The sequence below is a fragment of the Empidonax traillii genome, unplaced genomic scaffold (assembly GCF_003031625.1).
Source record: "Empidonax traillii isolate 1590-97213 ecotype Southwest subspecies unplaced genomic scaffold, ASM303162v1 scaffold520:size1094406, whole genome shotgun sequence".
Taxonomy (NCBI): Eukaryota; Metazoa; Chordata; class Aves; order Passeriformes; family Tyrannidae; genus Empidonax; species Empidonax traillii.
The window spans coordinates 207,935-219,296 of record NW_020955713.1 but is presented as its reverse complement, the minus strand read 5'-3'; the positions used below and the strand labels follow the sequence as shown (position 1 = coordinate 219,296).

Genomic DNA, 11,362 nt, shown 5'->3' with positions numbered 1-11,362 from the left:
TCCAGCGTCCTTGTCCTCTTTGCTGCTGTGACCGCGTCCCTACCTTGCCCTTTGCTCACTGCCCTCGGGGACACGCCAACCCTACACGTGTGGGGTGGCTGCTGCTTTGGCACAGAAACTGGGGGGGCTGGGCACTGTCTCTTTGCAACTGGCTTTAAGGAGGGGGCTGCTGCCCTGGCTGCAGCTATGCTGATGTGCAGCAGCTGGGAAAGGGATGGAGAGAGGGTTAGAAAGCAGGAGAGGGCCAGGAGGGCTGGGCATGCTCATGTCTGGCATCAGGTCTGCCAGCCTGCCCAGAGCCCCTCTGCCAGGGATGGAGCAAATGGCGTCACTAAGGGCTTCGGTGCCCATTCTGCCCCCTCCTTTCCAGCCTGGGCAGCCCCTGGCAGGAGGATAGTGCTCTGGGAGCCAATGGCAGGAGCAGGAGTGGCTCAAGCAGGTGCTGGCATCACTCCCCAGGATGCTCCTTCAGGTGCTGCCCCGGGGTGCAGACAATCCCAGTGCCACTGTGGCCTGGGAGCCCGTGCCAGGCAGTGCTGGCAGAGGATGAGCTTTCTCTTACCCCAGGCCTTGGTGGGGTGAAAGCTCAGAAAAAGGGTTCAGGGTTTTGTTTTTAAGCCTGTGTGGCTGTGGGGGAGGAAGAAACAGGACTGGAGGAAGCAGGGGTGGCTGGGAGGGGTAGCCGAGGCATGGGGGCTTTGCTGTGCTACTTCAAATCTCATGGAGCCCACGCCCTGGCATTATCCCTGTGGGGTCTGGCGCTGCACACTGTGGCAGGAGACAGTCTCCAGTGCTCCATCCCACGCACCTCCTGGGCCTCAGACACCCACTGCACCCCAGTCTTACCAGTGTCCAGGCTCGCCAGCCCTCACCAACACATCCCTGCTCGGAGCCCAGTGCTGCTCCCCAAAGCCTCCCTGGTACATTGGGCGTGACCCCTCCAACAGAAGGCCCAGGACAGAGTTTGAGTTACTTTGCACAGATGTGGCTTCAGACCCTGTTATGGTCTGTCATGACCACAGGTGACCTGCTGCATGGGGGTGACCTCTTGCACTCAGGGAAGCCATTGCATGCTCAGGCAGGGCAGGCAGCAGTGGCAGGGACGTGCCGGTGAGCGGTGGTGGCATAGAACTGTTCCTGGCCCTGGTAAGGTGGCTGACGGAGCCTGTCTCAGCACAGACTCTGTCCCCGTGTCCTGCCCTGCCCCTCCCCACGGGCTGCTGCCCCTCTCCCCACACCTCTCATTGTTGTTGTATGAATTGTAGTTCTTTAAAAGATTTTATTAAAAGACCGTGTTTGAGACCCATGTGAGTGTGTGGTGTGGGACCCACGGCTCGGCGGGCTCCTCTCGAAGCGGGGTGTGTCAAGGAGACAGGGGAGGGAGCATGCTGTGGGTCCCCCAGCCCCAAACCTTCCCTGGGGAATAGCAAGTAGCCATCCAGCTCCTGCAGCTGGTGGAGCCTTTAAACCTTTCGCAAGGCGTTTCCCACACACGGAAAGAACTGAGGGTTATTTTCTTCTCAGTGTTTGCCAGGAGAGGTTTCCCCAGAGAAGGGTCGGGTGGGAGCCCCCGCACCCAGCCCTGAAGCACCGAGCACCCACCCTCCCCTCCGCCCCTCGATCCCAGGGCCCTTCGCACCTCGGGAATGGCAGATAAGGGCTATCGCGTCCCCGCATTGTGTGCAGCCGAGCTCCTTTGATCAGGCCAGCCCCCCCATCAGGCTGATACCATCTCTCCTGGTTTCGGCAGCCGGAGGTGGGTGCTGACTCACCGCCAAAGCACCCAGTCGGAATGCTTCTCTTATGGGTTCTCCAGCTGCAGCCCTGGATGATGCGCACCCCAAGTAACCCGAGACCCCTCCAGGGCTCAGTCCTGGGGTAACAGCCTCCCACCCCGTCTCCCGAGGTCCTCAAATTTGTCCTTTGCTCTCAGAGCTCATCAATCTCTCAGAGCATATCCAGACTTTTTGGAAGGCTCTAGCTTGGAGTAAAACCTGTCTGTTCCTTCTGGGAAGACCCCCTTACTTCTGGTACAACAGTTGCAGGACCCCTGTGTCCCCTCGGAATCCGTGTCCCCACAACATGTACAGGCACGGAAGAATCATTTGTCCGGGGCCACGGGCACCTGTGCTGCAGACATCCCAGGACACCCTGGGGCTGGGTGCAGGGTCCACGCTCAGCCCCCGCCTCAGTTTCTCCAGCTGTAACACAGCAGGGAGGACCCGCCGGTGTGTTCAGGCAGTGTGGTGGTGGTGGGGGTATGACTAATGAAAGCACGGGGTCTTTGGAAAGAGGCTCTGGGATTTTCCTCTCAGCCGGGTTTGGAAGAACCGACTCCAACCTGCCCACCCAGGCCAGCTGCAGCCCAGCAAGCTGCACTGGCAGGAAGCAGGTCAGTGTTCCTCCAGAAACGGAGCTTCTGGAGCTGAACCCCCTGCCCAGCCTTCCCTAGAAGGTCCTAGGGTGACCCCTTCATCATGGGACCCTGACCCAGCATGTGTAGGGCTGCAGACCCCTGAGGTGTGATTGCCTTCAGTGAGCAACTCAGGCACAGGGCTTCTCCATCATCTGCCAGAGGAAAGGGTGGGCTGACCATGAATAAAACATCATCTGTGGTCATCCACTCTCTTAAAATCTCATCCACAAGCCACACCAGCGCCACAACAGTACAGAGCAAAGGGAGGATGAGCAGACTTGCATCTCTGCCCCCACCCCAGCCTGCTGCCATCTCAGTGAGCCAGAAGAACAGATGCCTTTCTTTCTGTTTCCCTTTTCCTAACAGGATCTCATTGATCCCTGGCTGCCTTAGACCACAGAGCCTGGCCAAGCCTGGGGCACGAGCAGGTTCAGCCACGAGGTGATGGAAGGATGCATGCATCCTCATCCTCTGGAGCAGGCAGAGGAGACTGGTGGCCATTGGTACTCAGTGACCCCACACAATAACCAGGCAGCTCGCACAGCTCCCCCAAAATCACCCCATTGAAATGTAGGGGGGGGGGGGACACACACCGAGAAACCCCACTGACTCCCTCCACATCCCCCAGCTAAAACGATCACCGCCACAATGGGCCTCGCTCCTACAAAGGGACCGGTTCAAAGTCAACGTCTCCCTTCCCCTCTGTCTGTATATGAAAGGAGCAGGAATGCGTTTGAGGGCCGGGGGGTGGGGGGGGGCAGGGCTGGGAGGCTTCCTGGGGGGATGGAGAGAAAGAGCAGGTTGGCAGGAGGAGGGGGTCCATCCCGGGAACAATAAATCAAAGGGAAGGGGAGTTACTGCCCGGTCAAGGAGCTTCTGAAACCCTGGGCCGCAGCAGGAGCCCGGGAGGAGCAGGGCTGATGGCTGCCATCGGGGTCCCGCAGAGAGATTTCCTCCGCCCGCTGGCAGTGGGGTAGGCAGTGGGCAGGCAGTGGGCAGCAGCAGGCAGGCTGCACAGCACTGGATCCAGCATTCCGTGGGCATCACAGCCCAGGGTCCAGGTCACCCCTGGACACAACCAAATTCAGTCCCTGCTCAGGAAGGTGCCTCACCAGCTCTGGACGTGAGCCCTCACCTCCGGTCCTGCAGCCACAGGGCTCAGTAAAGGGTACACGACCCCACTGACAGGATTTTTAGCATCCTCTGTCATTTTCTTGAGGCTGCCCTCCTTCCTGGAGCAGCCGGACACAGCCAGGTTGGGCAGTCAGGCAGATGTCCTGCCGGGAGTCAGGAAGAGACATTAATTCCAGTTCATCCATTTGGCCATTTTTTTTCCTTATAGAAATATCATTAGGGGGGTTAGCTGTTCCACTTCCCCCAACATGCAGCAGTGCCACGATCTGCTGCTGGCAGCATGGATACCAGTCCTTGAATGCCAGTCCCTGCATGTCAGTCCCTGGGTACAGTCCCTTGGTGCCAGTTCCTAAATCCCACCCCCTGAGGCCTGGGGTGCCAGTCTCCGGGTGCCAGCTGTCTCGGGATCCAAAGGGAGTGCTTCACAACCAGCACTCAAGTGCCTGCCGCTAGTTCCCCCACAGCCTCATCCCCATCGCCGCGGGAGAGGCTGCTCCAGCCTATCTCCTTGGCATATCTCCAGTGCGAGACAGCAGCAGCTACCGGTAATCCGGGTTAATAAACAGGGAGCAGTCGGGACCGGGGTTGCTCCTCGCCCTGCTCTGTCTGTGGTCGGGGGGGCAGCAGTGGGGTCACCCCTCACCCTGCTCCAGTTGGGTTCAAGGAGTGCCTGCACCACCTGTGCCTGCCGTATGCAGGAGCTGGCATCAGGTATATCCAGAGGCTGATGTGATGGCAGTGTTGGGATCAGGGAAGCTCCTGGTGCTGAGCCGGGAGGGATGTAAGGGGGAAAAGCCTAGAGCTGACCCCAAAAGTGCCGTTGTGAAGGGCGGTGAGAGGGGAAAGTCCTTTAGAGAAAACATGGAGTATGCTCCATCGTGGAGCCAACAGCTTGGGCTGCGATTTCCTCCTTGGCAGCACACCCTGAGCTCTGGGGTCTCAGGCTCAGAGATGCTCCTCCACACCACAACTTTCCTCTGCAGAAAGAGGAAGAGGAGAGGGACAGCGGGAGTGTGAAAGGTCTAGGGAGGCCCAGCTCTGTCCATGCTCGTCATGGAGCCACAAGGCTCAGTCCTTAAGACCAGGTATCAAGAGAGGCAAGAGGTGATGGCCGAGATCTAGACTATCTCTGCTGCTGCACGATGGCACCGGCATCCCGGGGCCTGTCCTCTGTCCTGGGGACAAGGAGCTGCTGCGGGAGAGTGGGCTGCTCTCACACCAGCCCCTAGCCACGGTTCATGACGCTGGAGCTCCCCAAAGCCATCCCTTTCCCTGCCCAGGCCCCATAGAGCTGAGGGGTTTCCCAGGTGGGGAGACTCCGGGGCTAATGCTGCCCTAACACTGTCGCGGGACCCCTCAAGCAGCGCAGGGCCGGAGGGGTGCGAGGTTTCTCGGGAACGCCGGTATCCTCCCCCTCTCCCTGTCCCGTCGGGGCCGTCCCGTCCACCTCCCTGCGGCCAGGGTGTGGGCCGGCGCAGCCCCCTCCCACCACACCTTCCCCCCCGTGCCCCCCGCCCCCCCGGGGGATCAAGTTCACGCCCGACCCACTGATGCGGGGCCCAATGAGGCCGGAGCCCATTTCCATCCGGCCCGGCCCGGCCCCGCCGCTCTCAGAGGCTCCGGCGGCGCCGCAGCAGGGAGGCAGAGGCCGGCAGCCCCCGCATGGAGCCCTAGGGCGGCGGGCAGCATGTTCAGCCCGGACGGGGGGCTGCCGGCCGCCCCCTTCGGCCTCCTGACCGACGGCGGCCCGCCCTTCCCCCGTGCCGGCTTCGACGGGGCGCCCGCACAGCCGCTCTTCTTCCCCTTCGCCGCCGCCGCCGAACCCGAGCCCGCCCGCGACCCGCCACCGGCCCGCGCCTGGCTGCCCCCGCCCGCCCCCGCGCCTCCTGCCAAGGCCGAGGCGCGCCCGAGCCGGTCCTGCAGCCAGCCCGAGCCCGAGCCCCGCACGGCCGCCTGCTGCGGCCCGGCCTGGCCGCCCACGCCCTGGGCCAGCCCCGCGCCCCCCGGCCCCGCCGCCCTGCCCGGGCCGCCCTTCCCCGGCCCGGCCGCCCCTGCTTTCCCCGGGGCTCAACTGTGCCCCGCCGCGCTGCAGCCGGGCGCCGGCGGCCCCTCGGGGCTGGGCAGTAGCGGCAGCTCCAGCGGCGCCGCCAGCGAGGGCGGACACTCGAGCGATAGCGGCGAGGAGGTGAGACCCGACGGGGTGGGGATGGGCGGCCTTGCGCCTCTCGCACATAGCGTGTCTCGGCTTTCCTCCCCACACGGTGCCGCTACCGGGACGGGGACCACAGCCCCGGCTCGCCGAGACCCCGCCGGTGCCTCCTGTTCGGCCCCGCCGTCGGGTGCCCCCGGGGAGAAGCCCTGATACGGCGCTGGGGCTCATCCTGGCTCCGTCACCCTCTAGGCGGGGGGAGCACCTCGGGGAGGCTGCTTTGGGGTAAAAACGGGGGGTTTGGGGACTTAATGGAGCAGCTTTCGCTTCGTTCTGTCGCCCCTGGTAAGCGATGCGGCGGGGCTGTCCCGGGTAGCGATGTCGAAGGTGGGCTCCGGAGGGATAGTGGGGGCAGCGCTGCACGGTCCCCTGTGAGCTCCTGGTAAGCCGCCGCTGTCGCCCTCAGCTGCGTCCCCGGCCGCTGCTCCCGGAGCTCCGTGCGCTGCTGGGGCAGAGCCCTAAGATGAGGGCGGGGGGCGGACGGCAGCACTGGTTATTGGCACGGCTGGACGTGTGGTTTGGCTTAGTTTTTAATATTTTTACATCTTGCCATAACACGAGCCCGCTCCGGGAGCAGCAGCGCGGCCGATGTCAGGGTTGGTCCGTGCCGGGGTTGGGTGTGTTTGCACAGCCACCACCGGGCCGTGGCTGCGGGAGCTCCCACGCGGGTGCGGGTCCCCGGGCCGCAGCCGGCCGCGCTTTGACACGAGTGATGTTTCCTGGCTGCGGGACTGAGAAGAATGCCCAGTGGGAGGGATATTCCTGGCTTCCCGCTGCCGATCTATGCCCGGAATTACAAGCTGCGGCTCGGTGACAGGACGAACGCCTTGAAAACCCGCAATTGTGTTGAATAAGTGGAAATTGGGTAAAAGACTTCAAAATGCCACCGCAGCGGCTTAAGACTGCGCAACAGGGAGGTGGGAAGCGCCTGGGTAACAGCTTGCCAAAAGAAAATAGCCTGGTGGCAAAGAGGAGCTTGAGTCCCACCCGTCTCGGGCACTTTGATCCCTCGCTTCACGGGAGCTTTTTCCCTGTCCCGGGCGCAGACTGGAGAGCGGCTGGCGAGGGCCTGTCCCAGCCCCAGAGCCATGGGGAAGTGGCCCACGCCGCGGGAGACCCGAGTCATGGTGTCCTGTGGTGGGATGAGTGGGAGTGGGGCGGATTTGGTGTCATCAGTCGAATGTGGCCGTCGGTGCTGCCTCTGGTCAGGCCAGGAGAGCGCGAGCCGGGGATAAAGGGGACATTCTCATAGCGTGTTGAGGCAGACCAGGAGGTCTGGGTGATCGTTGTGCCACTCTTGGCCGCCGCCGCACCAGCGTGGGTTGATCTGGGCTGTGTGCGCGGTCGGGGACGGGGCCGGTCCTATGTGGGGCATGGTGAAGGTGCTTCGTGGTACCTGAGCGTTAGTGCTTGTTTCCCAACCCCTGGAAGAGAGCCCCTCGTCCGGGGGTTGGGAAAATCCGCTCTGTCGTCCATCCCATCGCCCAAGGACCGCACCGCATGAGCACTGTCGCATTGCATGTTGGTGCTGCCTAGGGATCAGCTGAGCCTTCCTCTCGTATGTCCCCGTTCCACGGGGACCTCGTCAACCCGATAGACGCAGCTCTTGGCAGCCCGTGGCCGCGAGCTCTCCTCTCTCAGTCTCTCTCTGCCCCTGCCAGGATGCGCCAACCTCTGGAGAGCTGGAGCAGTTCGCCAAGGACCTCAAGCACAAGCGCATCATGCTGGGCTTCACCCAGGCCGACGTGGGGCTGGCCCTGGGCACACTCTATGGTGAGGAGCAGAAGAGGGTCGGGGGAGGGCCCTCTTCTCCCCCCACAGCTTGGGGGAAGGGAGAAGCTGGGGAGGGGGATGGTATTACCTGGGCCAATGGAGATTTCTGCTTTCTTAACGACCCGCAAAAGAGCCGACAAGCACCAGCCCCGGGGCGGGAGTTGAGGGGGGAGCAGGGGGCCCAGCCCTGCGGTGAGCTCAAAAGGTTCGGTAGCAGGGAACTGGTTTAATAAAATAGCCACAGTTGCTTTTTCAAAGCTTTAAATCCCTGCTAAAGCAGCAGAAAGAATCCCTTCCCTGGTCTTCCAGGGACAGGGGAGGCTTGGGGGTGGCAGATCCTGGGGGACTGCAGATGGGGGCAGCTGCACGGTGCATGATGCCCTGCCCTCCCTCCCCACGCAGGGAAGATGTTCAGCCAGACGACCATCTGCCGCTTCGAAGCGCTCCAGCTCAGCTTCAAGAACATGTGCAAGCTGAAACCGCTGTTGCAACGCTGGCTCAACGAGGCAGAGAACACGGACAACATGCAAGAGGTGCGGGCTAGGGAGGCTGGGAGTTGGGGTACCCTATGCCTGCAAGCCCTCAAGCCACAGATTCTTCTCCATTTCCAACATGCTTTTGGGGAGAGAAGCAGGGAACAGGTGTTTTGTGCCACAGCAGCATCTCACTACGTGGCTTCAATCCAGCTTGGGGGCATATCACTGGGTATTGCCTTTGCCAAGCTGAGGGGAACCCAATTTCCCTACAGATACCTAGTGATTATGGCAGCTCCCATCTTGGAACAGCCAGGTAAATGTGTAGCTTACTGCTCCCTGGGGAACCTGGCAGGGGTGTAGGAAGATGTGTCCAGCCTTGCCACACGAGCTGCTGGCAGGGCTGGGTTACTGGGAATGGCCCCAGTCACAGTGGAGTGATGCTCATTGGAGAGTCACAGACACTCACAGTCTGTCCCCAGAGCTCTGCAACCAGCCACACATGTGCCCAGAACCTGGTGTGGAGACTCTTCTATCCAGTGACCAACATGTTCCCTCTCTTGTTCCCAGATGTGCAATGCGGAGCAAGTACTGGCCCAAGCCCGGAAGAGAAAACGCAGGACCAGCATTGAGACCAACGTGAAGGGGACACTGGAGAGCTTCTTCCGCAAGTGCGTGAAGCCCAATCCCCAGGAGATCTCCCAGATTGCTGAGGACCTCAACCTGGATAAAGATGTAGGTTGACTTTGTCTCAGAGCAGAAGTGAGCAGTTCTGAGGTATAGCTGAACAGTATGAAAAAAAAAAAAAAAAAAAGTGGATTAGTCATTTTTGATGGGAGCCCCTGGTGGTCTAGAGGTTAAGGACGCGGCACCGTCACCGCCGAGGCCTGGGTTCGATTCCCGGTCGGGGCCCCTCCCCGGGCAGATGGAGCTCGTTAGCCCTGTAAGGCAATCCATCTACGTCCTGAGGACCTCGCTGCCACCGTCCAAGCTCGCTTGGCCCCAGCAGATGAACCTCAGGATTAAAGGGTGGGCTCAGTTCCGCGCACACTGTGTCTCACCTAAAAAATCCAATGTGCAGGCTGGAAGGTGTAAAAACCTTCCCGGTTCTTCGTTTGCGAAGACTGGCCATTATATTATATATGAAAAAAAAAAACCACACTTGGCTCCAAAGGAGACTTTCGTTCACAGATGGAGTATTTAAAACTTAAGAGTGCCAAAAATAATTCCCAGACCCAACACAACACCCATCTGTGTTTGTGTATATGCACATAATATATAAAAGTAATCCTTTGATACTAATTCATCTCTGAACAAGCTGAATTTTGCCCCCAAGAACACACATGGAAAGTGAAAACTTTTTTCTTCATTGGAAGTGGTAATGCACCAGAAGACCAACAAAACACAACTTAGAAACAATACACAAGTTCCAGTCACAAATGCATATTGACTTCATCTGATAATGCTACTGGCCTTTGGAGAGAAACCTTTCTTTCAATTCATTATCTTCTTTCCTGTTTACCATTTGTTCCCTCTCTCTTCTCTCAGCTCTGGAAGCAGTGGAAAAGTGGTCCTGGCTGGAGTCCGTCAGGGCTCAGACCAGGAAGGAGCTATGGCAAGGAGGGGGCTGCACTGGCAATATGGGGTGCTGTGGAGGTGCCACCAGTAGAAGGATCTCCTCGTCACCCACAGAGTACCTGGGATCACCCCCTCACCCATCTCTGTCTCCCTCCCTGCAGGTGGTCCGGGTCTGGTTCTGCAACCGGCGTCAGAAAGGCAAACGGCTGCTGCTGCCCTATGGCAACGAGGCAGATGGGATGATGTACGACATGAACCAGCCCCTGGTGCCCCCCACCCTGCCCATCCCAGTGACGTCCCAGGGCTACAGCCTGGCACCCTCCCCTCCCATCTACATGCCGACCTTCCACAAAGCTGAGATGTTCCCACAAGCGCTGCAGCCGGGGCTCTCCATGAGCAACAGCAGCCACTGAACGGGGGGCTGTGGGATCACTGCAGGTGGTTTGGCAGCCCCCACTTTGCCCTGGGCTGGCGCAGGCAAAGCCCTGCTTCCTCTTGTTGGGCTGCCGTGTGGGGTTTTTTGGGGTGCAAGAGGCTGGGAGCCTGTCGCAGGGGTGATGCTCACTCTCTGCAGTTGCTTCCAGCCCTTCCCAGTTACGTGAGCTTACTGGTCACAGCAGCATTGGCTCCCCTCTGACCTCTCCTGTGGGCAGCTGCTCCTGCCCCACTGCACCCCCTGAAGCCATGTGCGCCCAGCCCCAGCCCAACTGCTCTCTTGAAAGACCCAAAAAAAAAGTATTTTTTAGATTTGGGGGGGGGGGGAGGGGAAGGGGGTGGTTTTATTATTTTTTAAAACGGTTTTTGTTGTAGTTTCTAAAAAGCAAACATTTTTGTAGTGATCTAGTTTCCCAGGTGTCTCCTCCCTGTCATGTAGAGCAGGGCTGGAACACCATGCCCGGGGCTGAGGGGCCCTGGTGGCTCTGCCCACCCTCCTGGTCAGCCAGGGTGAGCTGAGGTCTGGGGCAAGGGGTGGAGTTAAGACCCCACTGCCCCTTGAGCTGTGGCACAGGAGAGCTTCACCCCTCTGGGGGTCAGCTGGTGAGGCCTGTTTGGGTCAGGGGTGTCCTCCCCAGTGCTTGTGCCCAGCACAAACTGGGCAAATGGGACTGAAGACCCTCAGTCCCCTGGGCCCTCCTCACTCTCCAGCCACTGTCCTCTGCCCCAGCCTGGCTTGGCTGCCCAGAAACCACCTTTTCCTGGGAAATCCCAGCCCAGGGGACCGCCCTGTCCATGCTGCTAGCACCCCAAGCCTTCCAGCCTGCTGTAGTTAATGATGATTTTTATATTTTCTGTTCTTAATCACATTCCCCCGGCAGCGAAATAAATCTCTGAGTTCTCTAGGGCAAGAATGAGTTAACCCTTTCCTTGCCTCACTTGCATCCCTGCTCCTGCAGCCCAGCAGTGCATGTTTGGCTGCATGTGGGGGCACAGTGACAATGGACCAAGGCATCCAAAGAGAATGGACATGTCCCTGTTACACTGGCAACACCTGGGTTTTAGCTGCCTGCAGCTTGGCCCCCAAACCAGGATTGGTGGCTGCAGCTTGGTTCTGGAGGGGCACCAACTTGTCGGGGCTGTTCCCCCTTCAAAAGCAGAGGGATTCAAAAGTGAAGGGGGGATCATCTTTCACCCAGTTTAAACTGCTGGTTTGCTGTAGCTGCTTCTGGGATAGGGGAAAGCAGTGGGATCTCATTTGCAGGCTGCTTCAGCAGCTGCCACGGACAGGGAAGGACTAAGGGAGGATACGGAGTTCTAGGCAGAGAGAAGGTCTGGGAAGCT

At 60.0% G+C, this 11,362-nt stretch overlaps 1 protein-coding gene across 1 annotated transcript; it reads left to right on the top strand.

Annotated features, from left to right (window-relative positions):
- Positions 1-5,237: 5,237 nt before the first annotated feature.
- Positions 5,238-10,337, top strand: LOC114064145 (POU domain, class 5, transcription factor 3-like). The gene is made up of 5 exons (XM_027896929.1): positions 5,238-5,735; positions 7,421-7,532; positions 7,935-8,065; positions 8,576-8,740; positions 9,745-10,337. Exons 1-5 carry the CDS (start codon positions 5,238-5,240, stop codon positions 9,994-9,996), a joined length of 1,158 nt encoding a protein of 385 aa, XP_027752730.1. The 3' UTR covers positions 9,997-10,337.
- Positions 10,338-11,362: the final 1,025 nt, after the last annotated feature.